Source organism: Anguilla rostrata, chromosome 5 (genome assembly GCF_018555375.3).
Source record: "Anguilla rostrata isolate EN2019 chromosome 5, ASM1855537v3, whole genome shotgun sequence".
Lineage (NCBI taxonomy): Eukaryota > Metazoa > Chordata > Actinopteri > Anguilliformes > Anguillidae > Anguilla > Anguilla rostrata.
In genome coordinates, this window is record NC_057937.1 from 55,770,320 (window position 1) to 55,788,772 (window position 18,453).

Here is an 18,453-nt window from a genome sequence, read left to right on the forward strand (position 1 = left end):
CGTTCTGCCACCTCTGGACGCTTGGCACCTCCCCCTCTTCGCGTCTGTACTTCCCGCTCCCGTCTGCTGTCTGTCCTGGCCCCTCGCTGGTGGAATGACCTCCCCGTGGCGGTCAGAACAGCAGAGAATCTGACTACCTTCAAATGCAGACTAAAGACTCATCTCTTCAGGCTGCACCTCTCCCCACCCCTCCCTAGCCTATAGTTTAGCTCAGTACCTAGTTAGGCTAATATGATTATGTTCGTTTTTATTTGGCAGGATTGTTTTTGTCTGATTAGGCAAATGTGATTCCAGTGCTAGTTTGTACTTGGTAGGATTGTTGTTTGCTGAACAGGTTACTCTACAGCATGGGTGTCAAACTCTGGCCGCGGGCCAAATTTGGCCCGCAGTGTAATTATATTTGGCCCGCGAGGCAATCCCAAATGACTACTAGAGCTGGCAAGTTTTCCACCTGTTGCATAAAGACAAAAATAATGTACATTGAATTTCTAATTATTATTTTCTTGCTAGCTTCTAGCTTTGTCACATTCATGCAGCATAGCCCAGGTAGACATTTACGGAATGTACACGACTGACAAGCCGTCAAACACGTTTGACAGATGGAATATTTGCCGGTTAGGGTTAGCTAGCTAGTCAAATGGCTTGGTAGCCGAAGTTGCGAACTGTTTTAGGCTACTGGACTACCACATATAGCAAATAAGCGTTAGCTGATTACGCTTTCTGCCGACTAATTATTTGGTTAAGTGGGCTAAAGGAAATAGTAAAAATGACTCGGCTACCGCAAAACTTCAGAGGAGGATTATTTTATGGTCGTCTAGTGCAGCTGTAAATAGCACACGCTATAATGAAACCACTACAAAATGGGATGCCTGCATTTTCTGACTTCGCACAGGTGGACCGTGGTCGGAGCCGCAATGTCAAGGCCAAGAGACGCCACCTCCCACCCCAGTGACCACAGATTGTAGCCCCTACTGTAGCTCAGTCCTACGCAGTAATGTCAGTTTCTGGAAAGCAAAGGGAAGGACACAGCAGAGCTCCGGGAGCAAAAGTTTCTGTGTGAGCTGGCCTTTCTGTGTGACATCTCGAGCCATCTCGATGCGCTGAACCTGCAGCTTCAGGGGCGGGGGCGCATCATCACAGACATGTACGCTGCAGTGAGGGCTTTTAAAACTAAACTGTGCCTGTGGGAGAATCAGATGCTGCAAGGAAACCTTGGCCATTTTCCCTGCTGCCAAACCATAAAAACGCAGATCTCTACCGCCGTGTTCCCATGCGCACAGTTTACTGAAAAACTCAGTGTACTTGGCGCTGAGTTTAGCCGGCGATTTGCCGACTTTGATGTCCAGAAATGTAGGTTTGAACTGCTCAGTAATCCCTTCGAGGTTGATGTGGAAAACGCACCAACCAACCTCCAAATGGAGCTGATTGAACTCCAGTGTAATGACACGCTGAAGTCAAAGTATGATGCTGTGGGTGCCGCAGTTTCCACAGTTCATCCCTGACACAATGCCTCAGCTCCGCACCCAAGCTGCTCAGATGCTCTCCATGTTCGGCAGCACTTATCTATGTGAGCAACTTTTCTCCTCGATGAAGATGACTAAAACATCTCACAGGAGACGTCTGACTGATGAACACCTTCGCTCGATACTGAGGATTTCCTCAGCTCAGACATTGATGAACTAGCATCCAAGAAGAGATGCCAGGTATCTGGCTTGGGCACATCAGATTAGATCAATGTGTAGCAAACTGAGCAATAATTAACCTTTTCTTTATGCACTTTTTCTTGCTACTCCAAGGCATGGGCTTGAATGGTTGATTGATTTATTATTGTCGTTTTATTTTTAAAATTATTAGCCTGTGGAAAAAGTTTATTTTGATATTTAAATCAGAAGGCTGCAAATAGAAAAGAGGCATACGATTTTTATTTAAATTTCATTTAATAAATTAATGCCATTGATGTGTTTTTTTATTTGAAATTCGATTTTGCATGTCTGCACTATTGTTATATATTGTATAGTAATAAGCGTTGCTTGTTCCATATTCAATGTTAAAGCAAAACTTGTTTGGGTCCATATTAAAAGGTTCATTTGTTCAATGTTGGCCCGGGACTTTGTTCAAGTTTTAAATTTTGGCCCACTGTGTATTTGAGGTTGACACCCCTGCTCTACAGGGTTGGAGTCCTGATCTGTGGTCACTTCTGGCACTACGATCTTTACTTCACTCTAGTGTGTTTCTTTTGCACCTTTGCACCTTGAACTAATGCACTTGTTGTACGTCGCTCTGGATAAGAGCATCTGCTAAATGCCTGTAGTGTAATGTAATGTAATATTCCGTTTAAATAAATGTTTTGCTACAGGTTACGCAATTTCCGTGTCCTTCCACTTTTTTCATTGGGTCCTTCACATGGAGGTCACGTGCTTCTTGTCCTCTCCGTGGAGATCGATGGTGGAGATGCTCCCGGTAGATTCGGGGTGGGGAGGTTATGCAATTTCCAGTCCTTCCTGGTGGAGATTCCCCAGCTTGCTGCAGGCAGGTTCTCTTGGGGTCAATTATAATGGGCTAACAGAGAAAATCCAGAAGAAAATATTCAGCAACTGAATTAAACCGTTTGAATGTTTTGGTACGTAATATGCTGTCCCAGCATGAATGCTTAACATTTTATAAAACGAATACTAAAGCAAGAAAAGAACAGAAGAGCACACGTTATAATCCTTGATCTTACTTTCTCATCTGTTCTAAGACGTTGGCAGGCTATAACCAAAAGTAGGCTACTGTGCCTCATAACATACAAGTTTAGCTGCGTTTCCACCAAAAGTACCCGGAACTTTAGTCCCAGGAACTACTTTTCAAGGAACTAAAAGGTTCCTTCAGCCCATTGTTGTCTGCGTTTCCACCGCGGTCTAAAGTCCCGCGAAGATTAGGAAAATTAGCCCACCGACGTATGAAAAAGCGACGTTGTCGTCGGTCCATCTGTCCTATGATTTCTTCTGTAACCCCATACTACCACCGAAGTAGCCTACATTATTTTCTAATAACCGGGACAGCCCGGAGGGGTTTGTTCCACTTATATACAACGGGTTACCAACAATGACTATATATGGTTACTTTTGTATTTATTGATTTTTATCGATTTAATCACCTGGAATTGAAATATTCTTCTGCAGCCGTTTGGGCATATTTTACCGTTGTCGAGCAAAACTGTCGTTGGTAGTTGAACTTGGACCGTTGTTATGCAACAGATATAACAGGTCAACAGTCGGATTGTAACTGTTTTATATATCCTCTCAAACACATTCATTATGTTTTTATGCGTACATTCGCTTTCATGTCTTGACATCCGAGGCGACAGAATGCATTCACATTTCCAATATAACTGGCAACAACAGCAGAAAACATGCACACGTTGTAAACAATTTGCTGTTTGATAAGTTTCTCATCGTCAATTCCATATAGGCTAATCATAAAATGACAAGAATAGAACGAAAACTCGGACTTGCGTGAAAATTTAAATTAGCAGTGGTACAGCCACCGTTTGCTTTCCTTCGAAGTTACTGCTAGCCAAGCAGCGAAGTGTGCCCTCCAGATGCGAACCATGCACCATAAATTTGTCCATAGTCTTCCTGGTCTTTTTGTGGAATTGAAGAATGGCAGAGTAAAATTACGGCAGTCTGAAAAAGCTAAAGGGACGATTACTAGAATTAACCTGTTATTTTACCCTGACAAAAAGTCCGGAAGGTGATTTCCAGTTTGTTTTTACTGTATCGCCAATGTGAATTACGCAGAACTACCGCATACCTCACATAACTGTATCAAACGTTTTGAGTCGATTACAACGGGCTAACAAAGAAAATCCGGAAGAAAATATTCAGCAACCAAATTAATCCGTTTGAATGTTTTGGTACGTAATATGCTGTCCCAGCACTAATGTTTAGCATTTTATAAAACGAATACTAAAGCAAGAAAAGAACAGAAGATCACACGTTATAATTCCAAGACGTTGGCAGGCTATAACCAAAACTAGGCTACTGCGCCGCATAACATACAAGTTTGATTTGAAGTTATTATGAAAATAAATTGGCTTGCGGCTGCATATTTTTAAACATGGCGGTTGAAATAAAACACTGCAAGTAGTCGACCAATCAGAAATTTTCAGCGCTTGCGCCCCACCCCAAAAGTTCCAGTACTTTTGCAAAGTACTACCCCCCCAGCAGGGACTTGGGGTAAAAAAAGTCCCCGGAACTTAATTTAGATTTAGACTTAATTTCCCTGGTCCCTGCAGTGGAAACACAGAGTTCCTCAAAAGGTTCCTAGTTCCTGGGGAAAGTTCCTGCGGTGGAAACGTGGCTAATGAAAACCTGCACACACACCAGCCCTGCAGGAATGTAATTGTCCACCACAACTTTTGAATGGGCTACCTGAAGGAGCATTCCATTGTCATGGTGGCAGCAGCAACAACAGCAAGACCAACAACAGCAGCAGCAGCAGTAGGAGCAGCAGCAGCAGCAGCAGTACCTGCAGCAGGACCAAACTGCCATGAGCCATTACTGAATCCTGAACAATGTATATTTCAGTTAGATACAGCAAAAAAGGGAGGAATATTTAAAAGCATTAAAAAGACATTTAAAGTTTTTTTTTTCATCTTTTTCCGTGACATATAAATTTAACTTTTGTTTGTATGCTGCTGTTGGAATGTGCCAATTGCAGAATGGATTTTATTTTAAATGCAAAATTATGAAAATGACTCCGTGGTAACTAGTTTTATTCATAAAACAGAAATTAAGTGTTGAAATATTTTGCCTTAAATTAGTATAATAGGAAAAGTGTTGCATATTATTTTATGCTATTGTGTGGATGTGTGTATCATTTTGATGATTGAATATCTTCACTTATTACCTTCATATTTTCTAGGGCATTCGGTTAAGTCTGGGGAAAAAAGACAAAAAACAGGATTTTAATAGAATCCCAACCAAAACAAAAGAACAATAAAGACACATTTGCCAGTAAGAAATGTTTTCATTACCAGCATCACTTAACAGAGGAGTTCCAGTAAAAAGTACAGAAATGATACAGCCTCTAAGCCAAACAAAATGGAAAAGCATGGCTGGTAGCAGATTGATATCTTACCTGCCAATTCAACCTGACTTTCTTTGCAATTGCAGGTTAAAGCTGCGTCACATTTATACTCAATGCAGCTTCCGTCAATTCGGCAGAGATCTGTTTGATTGGTGGACGGGCAAGCTGGTTCTGATGACCCCCTCGTTGGAAAACATACAAGAGCATCACATGGCGATTTCTTTTTACAGTTCTCGGGTGTTGCTCCTGAAATAGAGGAAAAATGTGTACGTGCACACACACGCAAATTGTTACAAAAATGTTTTCTCAGCCATTTTATTTGAATGAAAGATTCTCTCATGTTTTCGAGCATTAAATATAGCTCACATGCAGCCTGTATTATTTGATACAACCTTTCTTGCTCATTTTAGAAGTGACTGTATAACACAATTATATCAGACGTCATGGTGTAAACATAAATAACAGAATCAATTCCATAGGCTTAAGATTCATTTTTACTTTGGGGGAGACACACTGCTGGACTACCTGGTCTCACGTAGTCAAACATCAAGCCTCATTTACATTGAATCTGAGAATGGATTCAATATTGAAGTAAGTATTTAATTTGACTGAAGTAGACAAATGTTTATATATGGTTTCAATATAATTCTAGTCACTCTGAATTGTACTTAAGGAAAAAATCAAACCTTACCGATGTGCTGAAAATAAATCAGCAAGAGAAAGCCCCCAATCTGCATGTTCCTCTTCTGCAACAGAAAATTTGCGCTTAATTAATCTAAAGTACAAAGCTGTCTCTCAGCACAGCACATATGTTGTGGCATTAATTTTCTTTTGTTCATCTTACAATTAAGTAGAAGTTCTGTAAATGTGTCTGCTTGTTTTTATATTACATGTAAAAGCTCAAGCTCTTATCGCACACAATGTATACATAGCCTGGTGTAATCAAAGTACTTAAAACTGGACGCACAAAAAAAGTTTGGGTTCTTTATTTGGAGTTGCTAATTAAATATTTAGCTATGATCATAAAGAATTACATGAACCTACAATCTAGGAAGTAAGATTAGAACTACGTAGAAGTTTTAGGCATAGACATATATACATAGACGCCGGGCCTTCGGATCGTACGTCAACGTAGCCTGTAAACACAGGCTGCGTCAGAATAGTCAAAAAAATTACGTCCTATGCATTTTCCTAACCACTTTTCCTCGACCTCGATGGAAAACGTCATGAGGTTAAGGAAAGATGTGAAGGAGAATTCAAAAGGACTTAGGAAAAGACAACCGCGGTGCTAAGAGAATCCGACTGCACTTACACTAGGCTACGTAATTATGCTACGGCGGATTGACGTGGGTCTGCCGTGGTAAAACTACAATTAGATACTTCGCCCCGTGCGTTCTTACCGTGTTGTTTCATGCAGGCTATGAAATCCAGTGAAAAATATTCATCATCAAGAAATCAAGCTTGTTCTAATGAAAAACGTTTCAGCTAAAATGAATAATACATTCATTACTTTCTACCCAGCTTAGGTGGTTAAAATTGTGGTTATGTTCAGTTTAATTCGTTCAAAATGGCTATTTTTTACAGTTTCCGAGTTAAGCGTACATTCTCTTCGCTAGTTCCTGCGATTCTTCCGCATTAGCAAACATCCGGTGTATTTTTTCTTACAAGTTCTACACAAAATATATCCAACTATGGCATTTATGGCTAAATTTACAGATATTGACAGCCTTTGTACTTTTTGCAATAAAGCTGATGAAATTCCTGTCCATCTGTTTTATAGCTGTGAAATAACAAAGAAATTCTGCGAAGATTTAGCATCTTACTTATTTTCAAATTCTAATATTACATATTCCTTCATGCTAAAAGACATTGTTTGTTATTATGATAACGAAAATAATAAAACATTAACTTCTTTATTCTTATTGCAAATTTTTTTGTTCATAAACAGAAATTCTCTAACTCCCGTCCTGCCTTGCGTCTCTTTTTGATTGAACTGGATTCACTTCTATCGTCAATTAAAATACTAAAGGACAATAAAAGTCAAAAGTTGCTAAAATATTTACAAAATTTTTTTGAAGAACCCCCTGTTGAAATGTAACTGAAATAATTGGTTAATTTCACTCCTTACCATTGTATATCTTTTTAAATTTAAATTTATTTAATTATTTGTACTATTACTGACTATGGAATGTCTGTATTCACACTATTCTTTTCCTTACTTTACCTTTTAAAATTTTTTTTTTTTTTTAATTTATTTTATTTTTTTACCTTTTGATCTTTGGTAATTTATTTATTTTTTTCCTATTATTTTATATATTGTTCCATGTCTTCTGTATTTCAATAAGATACAGTAACATTTGAATTTACATATTGCTGTACTTTCCTGCTTCAACCTGTACTTTGTAATTTCTTCCAATAAAAAAATTTTTTTTAAAAAAGCATTGGCCGTTTCAAGCATAGAGCAGCAAGTCCGATTAAGCAGTTCAGCGTGTGGGAATTATTTTTCAGTTACTTCTGAAAACACCATAACATTTTAAGGTGTGATGTAATCCACTAATATCAAGTAGAAATAACATAGGTCTATGCAGTTTATCTTGCAAAATCGATCGTTCGTGCCAAAGAGGGAATTAACATTAATAGCCAAATTGTAATGTTTTTTATGTTTTGTTACCTTAACACTATTTATATGTGTTAAGTACAGTTGTTATTTTATTTGTATCTAAATGTTGTCACTGGAGCTAAATATTTATAGATAATTATATTAATGTAGAGGTTTTAGTATCACTCCTTGCCCCTCCTGAATTTCCTATTGTAACTTGGGCTTACCTATGTGTGTCCATTCCCCAAAGTGCAGCTGTACGGGAATATACATGCAGTTGAAACGTGAGCTTCTGGAAAAAAATCAGTCTGTAGCCGAAGGACATGGTAATGCCTGCAGTCTGTAGCTGAAGGACATGGTAATGCCTGTAGTCTGTAGCTGAAGGACATGGTGATGTCTATAGTCTGTACCTGAAGGACATGGTGATGTCTATAGTCTGTAGCGGAAAGACATGGTGATGTCTATAGTCTGTAGCTGAAGGACATGGTAATGCCTACTATCTGTAGATGAAGGGCATGGTAATGCTTATAGTCTGTAGCTGAAGGACATGGTAATGCCTACAGTCTGTAGCTGAAGGATATGGTAATGCCTACAGTCTGTAGCAGAAGGACATGGTAATGCCTACAGTCTGTAACTGAAGGACAAAGTAATGCCTACAGTCTGTATCTGAAGGACATGGTAATGCCCACAGTCTGCAGTTGAAGGACATGGTAATGCCTACAGTCTGTAACTGAAGGACACAGTAATGCCTACAGTCTGTATCTGAAGGGCATGGTAATGCCTACAGTCTGTAACTGAAGGACACAGTAATGCCTACATTCTTTAGCTGAAGGACATGGTAATGCCTACAGTCTGTATCTGAAGGACATGGCAATGATTATAGTCTGTAGCTGAAGGACGTGGTAATGCCTACAGTCTGTAGCTGAAGGACATGGTAATGCCTACAGTCTGTAGCTGAAGGACATGGTAATGCCTACAGTCTGTAGCTGAATGACATGGTAATGCCTACAGCTGGCACAGGCCAGGACGGATTCAGTCCAGGATCTGTGGGCCTATTTGGGGGACGGCAGTGGTGTGACATTTTATGGCCGTCCAACCCAGTGAACACCATGTTCCAGGTGTTCCCCAGGCCCTTGACCAGCTTGGGTGCCTGCCCGAGTCTTTTGACCAGTTTAAGCTCATAGGCTAGTTATATGTTGGTAAATAGGTAAGTCAGAGTTAGAGCACTGAACCTGTGTCATGACACAAGCACATCTTTGGAGGAGCTCCACCTCCAGGGTGGCGGGCTGATGGGCAGCATGGATGGTGAGGAGCTGAGAGGCATCTTTTTCCACTCCCCTTAACTGCTGTTCCTGTAGGTCAGGGTCTGCCCAAGCCTTCCTGGAGATCTGTCATCCTGTGGGTTTTCACTCCAACCTCTACAGAGCCCCCCTCGTTCAACAGCTAGAGATCTAGTCGAGCTGCTAATTAGTAGAATTGGGTGTGCCAAACTAGGGTTGGAGTGAAAACCTGCAGGACAGTAGATCTCCAGGAACAGGGGTTGGACAAACCCTGCTGATGGTGCTCTCCTCTCACATACCTGCATTCTCCACCATGGCATTAGAGCTGGAGTGTGTGTCAAAGCAACACTGCCAATATTATTTATATAATGGGGAAAGATAGGGGGGGAGAGATAGAGAGAGAACAAATTTGGGATAAGCTCTGTTTATCGCGCTTCTTTGAGCAGAGGGTGTTGTTTAGTGGCAGGTGTGCGTTTGAGTTAGGCTCCTCTCACCCTACGTGTTGCACCTTTGCCTCTCCCATGGCTCCCTCAGTCACATTATCCTCGCGGGTGACTCTGTGAGGAGGAGGAGGGGGGAGTCTGCCTGCGTGTCTCAGGTCCAGCTCAGTCCTGCTCCCTGCACTGGTCCCTGCACACTGAGCACACTGTTCACACAGGTGGGGGGGGGGGGAGGCAGTTTTATCTGCCTCCTCTTGCCCTTGTGGGGAGATATGGGTGCTTGTTGTTTCTGGTCAAAGTTCATTGTGTCAGATTAAGCTTCCGTAACGACAAGAAGGTGAAGCTGACTGCTTGGGGGAGGCCAGTTATCTTGCCATTTGCAGGAAAGGGTACGACAGCGTTATGTCTCATTTGTTTTTATACAGCAGGGCGTAGTGCCAGCCAACCTTTGTGCAAATGGCTATTTTCCCATTTTCACAGGCCATATAATTGAATTACAGCTGGGTAATCTCTGGGCCACAGATATGTACAGTACTGCTACTTCACCCTGTAATTAACAGGTCAGACTGCGATGTGTCTGGTAGGTCATGCTGAATGCTGTATGGCTTTTGTTTGAGCTGGCTGTTTGGCATTTGTCTGGCTGTTGCTTCTGGACGGTCCATTGGCTGGAGTTTATCTCAGTGTTCTTGTTCTAACAAAGGGAATCATTCTTCATCCCGTTCAGACTTAATCTGAGTTTCCTATTTTTAATTAGGATTTTTTTTATACTGAATTTTGTTTGTAAATACTGCACTATATTTCACCATAGATACTGCTATGCTTAATGGACATTGAGCTGAGCTTCGTTCTGATTGGCAAAAATGCGGCACACCTGACTACTAATTAGCAGCTCAGCAAGATCTCTAGTTGTTGAATGAGGTGTGCTTTGTTAGGGTTGAACTGAAAACCTGCAGGATGGTAGATCTCCAGGAGTAAGGTTGGTTCCCTCTGGTTAAAAGCTTGGGTATTTCAAGTACATTTCATACATTACAACTCATCACCGCTAGGTGGAACCATTATAAGACAATATCGGTGATGCAGAATTTACCTTGGATTTTTAGGTCAGGACAACTAAATTTTGCGCATACTCGGAGGCACGTGCAAGACAGTGGCGGGTGACAAATCAATTGACTGCTCTGACATGTTTGACGTCAGTACAGCTAAACTAAGCATGGATATTTCCCAAGTATGTAACTATAGTTTCTCTGGGTTTCTAAATCCAGTTTAGCAGTAGTCTCAAAAATAGTTGGGTAAAGTTTACTTCTACTTCAAGTCCAGCCAAAAGTCGCTGTTCGGAAGAAAATCTTTTTGTTTTTTTAATTGAAGGTAAAAGTAGCTGACCTGACATGTGCAGTGTTTACATTGTATCGATTGAGTCCATCGCCGTTTCTGTGTTGTTGTTTTTTTACTTTTATCACACAAAGCATTTAAACCTCTTAGACCACACAACGTTTCAACATGTATTTTAATTTACTTTCTTGCACAAAACGTATGAACTGATCTAGTAGAGACACGCTGTTCCCCGCAAAATTAATGGCTGGCAAAATTGAAAATGCATTAACCGAGCAACAAGTTTGTGCGTTACGACGAGGGCAAGTTGCTCTGCATTGTCCTTTCGAAGTGTTTTCGAAAAACATAACGATTTGTGCCTGCAGTCCATACTTGGAAGAATTGGTTTTGGAAAAAGTTGAAGTGGGCGCTCCCTCGCTGTGGGTGTAGTTTAGCAAAGAAGAGGGAGTTTCTGTAGCGGGGCACTAGCAATGTACAGTCAGTCAAGCGCATTTAAACATAAACACAGCTAATAGTTCACTAAATGAATGTTGAGGAGCATGCTGCAAGATCAACATTGAGTTTAAACTATTCGACGTCACGAATGCCTATTGAGGACGGAAACGTTTAAACGGCGGAATGGTGAACTTTGAAGTGAGCTGAATGAACCCGTCCGACTTGGCGCGTTGGTGAATCACTTTTTCCACGAAGATAGCCTATAGTTAAACGGGGGATGTATTTGCCGCTTTTGCAAGGAGAGAAAAGTTGTCTTACTGGGGCTGTGGAGAAGTGGAGAAGGTTCCCTGATATTTCGTGCTTGAACGAACAAGGCCCGTGCTGTGGACAGGAACATGAACAGGTGGAAGTGTCATCTGAATGCATAAAACGATGCGCTGGATTTGAGAACTGGATTGGAAGGGGTGACGAAAACTTTTAGGCTACTTGGGTGTACTTCGGTGTCACTCAGAAATGGAGTAACACCGCGATTCACTGACACTGGCACTTCAGTCCACTTTTTAAAAAAGTTTTAACATGAACATTTTTCTCGTTGTGGATCGGTTTGACGGGAGTTTGACGTTTCGCCGGGAAATGCTGGTGAAGCTATAGTTTTTGGATCATACTGGGACGCGCATATGGAACTCCAGGTGGTGTGTGGATTGTTCTACTGTTTTCTCCTGCCGGCGTTCTTACTTGCAGGTGAGTTATTCGGTTTTGTGAAAGAAGTTTTGAGGATAGGCTATAATAGCCTACGACAATGAGCCAGCAAGTCCATTGCTCTTTATTCGTTGCACGTGTGCATATGTTATATTGTAACAATAACGGCTGTGAAATAATTGTATTAATTAATAATAATAATAATAATAATAATATTATTATTATTATTTCAGCTGTAGCCTATGCCTCTGAAAGAATGTAATAAGCAAGTTACTTGCTGCTGACCTTCTGTCATCACGATTTTACCTTTACTAAGTGTAATTACTGTACTGGCAAATAATGAAGTTCATGTTCCAGTTAAAACGTCAGTTAGCAGGTTTTGCACCGTTTTGCGTGTAATAATGAACTTTTAAATGCCAGCACCCAATTTGGCATATGCAAATATACTGTATGCAGCACAAGTTTTGAAAGACTTTTTTTCAGCTGTGTAAATGGGCAGCTGTAAGATGGGCACGTAAAGCTTCATCACGGGAAACTGTTGCCAAATCTGTTGCTTTTTAGTTTATTGCAAACGGCTGTTTCAGTGTCTGCAAGAAATAAATGTATTTATATCTTCCTACTTATTGCTCTTTTCATTTTGCATTGTTGCCTATATGGTCATTTGTTGCTACTTAAGTTTAAGTTTAAAGACACACCGAAAACCGTCAGTAGAGGCACAGGAAGCCTTTTTTGTGGACCATGTGAAGTGAATCTGGAGTTGAATTGCTATGCTGAACTCCAGGTTTCTGTGAGAATGGCAGAGCATCTTTTCATTTGTCAACCTTGAGCACTGAGGTGAATCAAAACCTTCTTTGAAGTCGCATTATTAAGACGCACTATTGCGAAGGCTGTCTGTCTCTAGGCTGCTAGTTATGTGGAAAATAATGTCAAATTCCATTGTTCTATTTGACCATTGTTTCCATGGTCGCTGTTTCCAAGGCTGTGGTCTGTGGTGACTCCCGTTCCGGTGTTCACAGTGCGTTGGAATGGCATCAGAGAAGCTCCATTGATTCCATGGGGTTTGCTCCCTTAGTCACTCCCTTAGTCACACCCAGCCCCACGCAGATTCTCACAGTTATCAGCACTGTTTGTTCCCATTGTTACTACATCATGGACACACACACACACTCACGCTGCTCTATACTAGTCTCTGACATGGGTGATTGCTTCTTAGAGATGTGGTGTCTGGAGTCAGACTTTGAAGTTGTTTCACACTTTTAAAAAAAATGCATAAAATTCACTTCTTGCCATTGTTTCACAGATTAGAATCCTTTGTACAATTAATTCAGTATTACAATTTTTAGGTTAGGTCTATATGTTATAAATTTAGCCTTCTTAGAAAAAGCTGCCTGTAGCAGTCTGTAAATAGTATAGTAGAGTCTGTAATTAGCCCTTTGACCACATTATTTTGGATCCTTTCTGACGAGTCATTGGTTGTCAAAAAATATATAGTCTGCAGGATAGTTTTTCTTCCTGTAAAATGGCTTTTTGTAGAAGTGAGATTGTGGCTTCTTGACTCATTTCTTGCCCCACGCAACTCCAAAAATCCAAAAACCCCAGAGTGCTTTTCAGCCAATTTCCAAAAAGTAACAACATTTTTTCCCCCTTCTTTACCACAGTGCATCACAACTCATTCTAACGACTGCACTTCACATCAGCATGCGGTGAAAGCAGCTCGGGCATCCGCAAATGTGAAATATCGTCCGTTCTGCCAGCTTTATCAGTTTACGCTCCAGAGAAAAGGTCACCAAATTTTAAGTCCTGAGTAACTGTCTCTTGGCGTACCAGGGGAGCTGGAACAGACAATAAAAACATGGACTACAGTTTCCTTAGCGCGATGAAAACCTTGCCCTTTTGAGTATATTCTTAGAATTGATGGGGGAACATCGTGGGTGCGTTCCAACTGTTTATTTTCTGCCGCCTTTCTTCATTCCCTCGCCTCCTTTCCAAGTACGGAAGCCAAACGGTCAAAATTGGAATTGACATCTGACATAGGGGCGATATAGCTCAGGAGGTAAGACCGATTGTCTGGCATTTGGAGGGTTGCCGGTTCAAACCCCGCCCTGGGCATGTCGAAGTGTCCTTGAGCAAGACACCTAACCCCTCACTCCTAACTGCTCTGGCGAATGAGAGGCATCAATTGTAAAGTGCTTTGGATAAAAGCGCTATATAAATGCAGTCCATTTACCATTTACCATCTGGATTCACACGTTGTCAACGTGGGTGCGTTCCAGTCGTGTATTTTATTCCTCCTTCGTCTCTGAGGTCCTCGACTGGCCCGGAGACCGATCGAGGGTGTGCCATCTTTGAGGACATTCCGACCCGTTACTTGCTCCTTCAAGGAACCAGCACCTGGGAGGCTCCTGGCGAATTCCTGAGCAAGGATACGCGAGTGCATCTTTTTGCGGAAGTATATTTCGGAATGTACGTGACGTATAATGATCAAGCTGTGTATTCTCCTCTCCCCATCTGCCATGTCTGCAGTTGATGTTGCTTCAAACTGAGGCTTGAAAGAGCGAGGACACTCCAGCTGCCTTATACACGTTTCCTTGATTAATCCGTCCTTGCGTCCTTTCCTTGTGTCCTCTGACACGGCCCGGGGCTAGGAGCAAGGAAAGGAAAGCAAGGAGATAAAATAAGCGAATGGAATGGGCCCACGTTGACAACGTGTGATTCCAATTTCACGTATGTTTTGACCCGTTGGGCCTTCCATACCGGGAAAGGAGACGAGGAAGGGAGAAAAAAATAAGCAGTTGGAACACACCCCATGCATACAATGAGACTCGGGTAAAACATGTTTATATTCTAGTGTCCTGGTCCTGGATTATCTGTCGCTTGTTTTTCAGCTTAACTTTCTTGTTCAACAGCTTATTTGTCCCTGTAGCACACAATATTTACACAAGATGCACACAGGACCTAAAACTCGACAGGTATGGCAAAATGCAATCTCATTTTTTTTAAGTGCCTTGCTCTGGCTGAGGTGCATTCCTCTCATCTCTTTGTTAGTGCCTCTCTGCCACTGGCCATGCAAAATATAAAACCTTGAAATGTTCAACTGGGTGAATATATAAGAGCTGCCTCTTCAAAATGGTAGATTTTATTTTTTTTCCTGCTTGGCTCCTTGCAGCCAGCAGAACATGAAAAATAAGCCTATATCTGCTCAAGTTCACTGTCTGCTCAATTCAGAGGGAAGGACAGTGAAGAGGGAAAGAGAGAGAGAGAGAGAAGGGAAAATGAACATGACCAAAAAAATAAAACGGCAATAATTCAGCTCCCCATTGACTGTCAAATTATCAGAATTGCTCTGGTATTACATTTTTGAAGTAGTAAAATGCCACCGAGGCTGTTCAGTTGAGTTCAGTTGCTGTAGGGGTTACTGCAGCAGCTCTGTTGTAGTGTTCTTATTTATTTCAGTCGACCGAATGCTTTGTGGGGATATCAGCTGATGCATTTTATTTAGTACACGGCTTTGTTCCTGTTCCTGTCACACTCGTCTTCAGTGCAACGCTGCGTGTGGACACCGAGCTGTTACCGCCCTGGAACAAACTCTCCTTCACGCCGTGGCTCGGAATAAAGGAAGCTTTCTGTGCCTGACGCTGAACAAATTTCTTGGTGGATGGTGTCAGTGAAAACATTCTGCCATTATCATCACCCTGTTACTCCACACCCAATGCATTACTGAGCCTGAGCGAGCTAGCGACCAGCATTTCACAACTGCAGAAGCAGTGTGAGTCATGAGGAGTAAGCTGATGAGTATATAAGTATGGGCTAATTACTGTCTCGTGAGTCATTACATTTGAAAATGTGTTTGTGAACCAATCATTTTTGTTTGTAAGATACGAAAAATATAATTTTATTTGTGTATTTCTGTGTTCAATGATTTATGAGACAGTAAAAGCCCTACAGATTGAGGTGTGTGTGTCTGTGTGTGTGCATGCTTGCGTGTGTGTGTGCGTGTCTGTATGTATGTGTGTGTGTATGTGTGCGCCTATGACTGTGTGTGCGTCTGTGTGTGTGTGCGCCTATGTCTGTGTGTGTGTCTGTGTGTGTGCACCTCTGCTCATTAAATAAACATCAGGCGTGCCGGAGCCGGGCTGTGCGGGGCTGATAAATCACACCGTGGATTCTCCCCGCTCCTGTGAATCGTTAAAGACCCGCAGCACCCTGCTCAAGCCCTCCTGCTTCTGCCCCTGTTTAATGACGCTTATTAACAGGAATTACGCGTAGAAACGCTGCTCGCGTCTGACAACACTGCTGGCAATGCTGGCACGGAGACAAGAGTGAGCTTCCTTTTTTTTTTTACTGTCGCATCTTCACAGTTAATGCTGCTGTGCTCTAATGAACAGCCCCTGAATCTTTGCTCTGTTGCAAATCTGTCTGACTCACACCGAGGGGATAGCATTTTTGCTGCCAAGAAACACCGAATTCAATCTTTCCTTTTGTTCTTTTCGTGTGGGCAAGGCTGTGCCTTCAATATTTTGAATATGCTCTTTGTTAATTGTAAAAAAAAGTGATCTGAAACCAGCAAACTGTAGCCAAAGTAAACCTTTTTTCTGTTTGTTTTTTTTGTTGCTGTGTGCAAGATCCTTCTAGTCTTGGCATTTCAGGCTTTACCTTGTGCTGTGATTTACAAACAGACATGGCTGGGTGGACTCTGGCAGGGACATTTCAGCACTGTAATTAATCTGTGTCAAAAGCTTTCTAATTAACACACATTCTTTTAAATAGATGAAATGATAAAAGTAGAGGGGAGTGTGGGTCTCTGTGTTTTTGGCTCTCAGTAATTCTAATTTATCTCTATTGAAGGATTAGAGATGGTTTTGTGTGTGTGTGTGCGTGTGTGTAGGCATGCACATGCGTGTGTGTGCATGTGTGCTTGCGTGTGTGTACGTACGTACGTACGTACGTGTGTGTGTGTGTGTGTGTGTGTGCATGTATGCATGCATGCACATGCGTGTGTGTGGATGTGTGCTTGCGTGTGTACGTACGTACGTACGTGTACGTGTGCGTGTGTGTGTGTGTGTCTCAGGCCAGGCAGTGGAACAGAAGGCAGTCACGGACTAGCCAGAAATGTATTTGTTCTCTCACCGTCTATTACAGAACATTCTGGATGAGGGACAAGCCTGAAGTCAACTGGACTAAGAGGTGGGGTCCCACATATATTAGGGAAAGCTACCAGAATTGCCTGTGATAAAGTATATTTAGTGGCTTTCGCACAGTTGTTTGCTTTAGCATGTTGGGACATTAGGCATGGCCATGCTACCGGGTAGAATTACAGTCATTCCCCCCCTCCCCCCCTTTCTTTTTTTCCACAAAAACAGGATGCAGACATTGTGGGGTCACCTCAACAGTTTCAGTGTGTGTTCCAATAACAATGGGCTTCTTTTTTTAAAAATTCCAGCGGATAAGTGCTACACACCTTCCATTGTGCCATCATGCAAAGCCCTCCACATGAGGAGAATAATTAAAAATATTCCATGCTGTAATTTTTTTTTTTTTTTTTTACACCCATTTGGTTTTCTGCACTTTGTTGAGAGGTGTGGACCAAATCAGTATATTTGTGAACGAAGACCCTTGAACTAGGCGTGTTATGTAAATTTATTGTCAAGTAGGCTACGATTGGACGTACGGACTTTGGCTACGTACATAGTGAACAAATTTTAAAACTTTCAGAATGACAAAACCCCTGACATGTGGGGACGCAGTAAATCAATTCTAAAAAGAGTTTTAAAAAATTTAGTCCCAGATGTGCTCTCTTATCAAGAACTTACTATAATGATGGCCCCAAAGCACTGAAATCTGAACAGGATGAATCAAGCGGTTCCATTTTTCAGGATATTATATGAAGGAGCAAAGCACATCGGAACTTAGTTCAGCCAAGCTTCGTTTCTCACAAGTGGGGTGAATATCTAACAGTAGAAAACAGGCGGTTACTTTCCCGCTCAGGAGTAAGTTGAGATAGAATTTGTGATGTGCAACTTTTTCGCTCCATAAATTTATACATGGTGGCCTGAGATTGAGTGACTCCCTACAGATTCTGAATTGGGAGAAAAGAAGCAGTTGCTACTCCACTTTTCTCCCAGCATTCAGTGCGGTCTCTGTCCTCGGTCGCAACCTTCGTGAAATGGCATCTTTGAGGAAAAGGACTGAATCATATTTTAAATTTGGAGTTTTTAGGTCAGGGCTAGTGCTACGAATGGACGGTTGTATTAGAACCAGCATACTGTATGGAAGGCACCAGCGCCTGCTTCCAATCTACATTTTTTCCTTACACATAAAGAAGGCGGTCGTTATATTTTCCGAATTACTTTTTTTCCGAAAATTTGTCCTGTCCAAATGTCACAAATCCTGTTTCATGCTCTTTTATGAATGTACATAAAATTAAAGTAGCACAAGTTAAAATTTTCAATTGTGATCATGGAAGTTTGACCATTTTTTAACAATGACCACGATATACTTCCAGCGCTGTGTAATACATTGAATGGCGAAAGTCACTCAAATGGAAATGCATTCTGTCATGTTGTCTGTCGTGTTACAATTTCTAACCAGTTAGGCGGGG

At 41.6% G+C, this 18,453-nt stretch overlaps 1 protein-coding gene and 1 long non-coding RNA gene across 5 annotated transcripts in view; one reads left to right on the forward strand and one right to left on the reverse strand.

Moving 5' to 3' along the window:
- Positions 1-1,900: 1,900 nt before the first annotated feature.
- On the reverse strand, positions 1,901-6,730 carry LOC135255733 (uncharacterized). Of its 2 annotated transcripts, none has more exons than XR_010330258.1 (6): positions 6,474-6,730; positions 5,765-5,819; positions 5,125-5,319; positions 4,894-4,923; positions 4,416-4,512; positions 1,901-2,559 (listed from the first exon to the last, which is right to left on the reverse strand). It is a non-coding gene; the product is annotated as an uncharacterized LOC135255733 (long non-coding RNA). The 2 variants fall into 2 exon arrangements; XR_010330259.1 differs by having other exon boundaries at positions 4,416-4,551.
- A 3,748-nt stretch (positions 6,731-10,478) lies between these two features.
- Positions 10,479-18,453, forward strand: part of piezo1 (piezo type mechanosensitive ion channel component 1 (Er blood group)) — an 82,319-nt gene continuing 74,344 nt past the window's right edge. For 2 of the 3 annotated variants that reach the window (XM_064337277.1, XM_064337278.1), the window contains exon 1: positions 10,480-11,897. In XM_064337277.1, coding sequence (XP_064193347.1) covers positions 11,834-11,897 — 64 coding nt within the window. In that variant the 5' untranslated portion in view covers positions 10,480-11,833. Of the gene's footprint in view, positions 11,898-18,453 lie in introns of all 3 variants that reach the window. The other variant, XM_064337279.1, reaches the window with a different exon arrangement.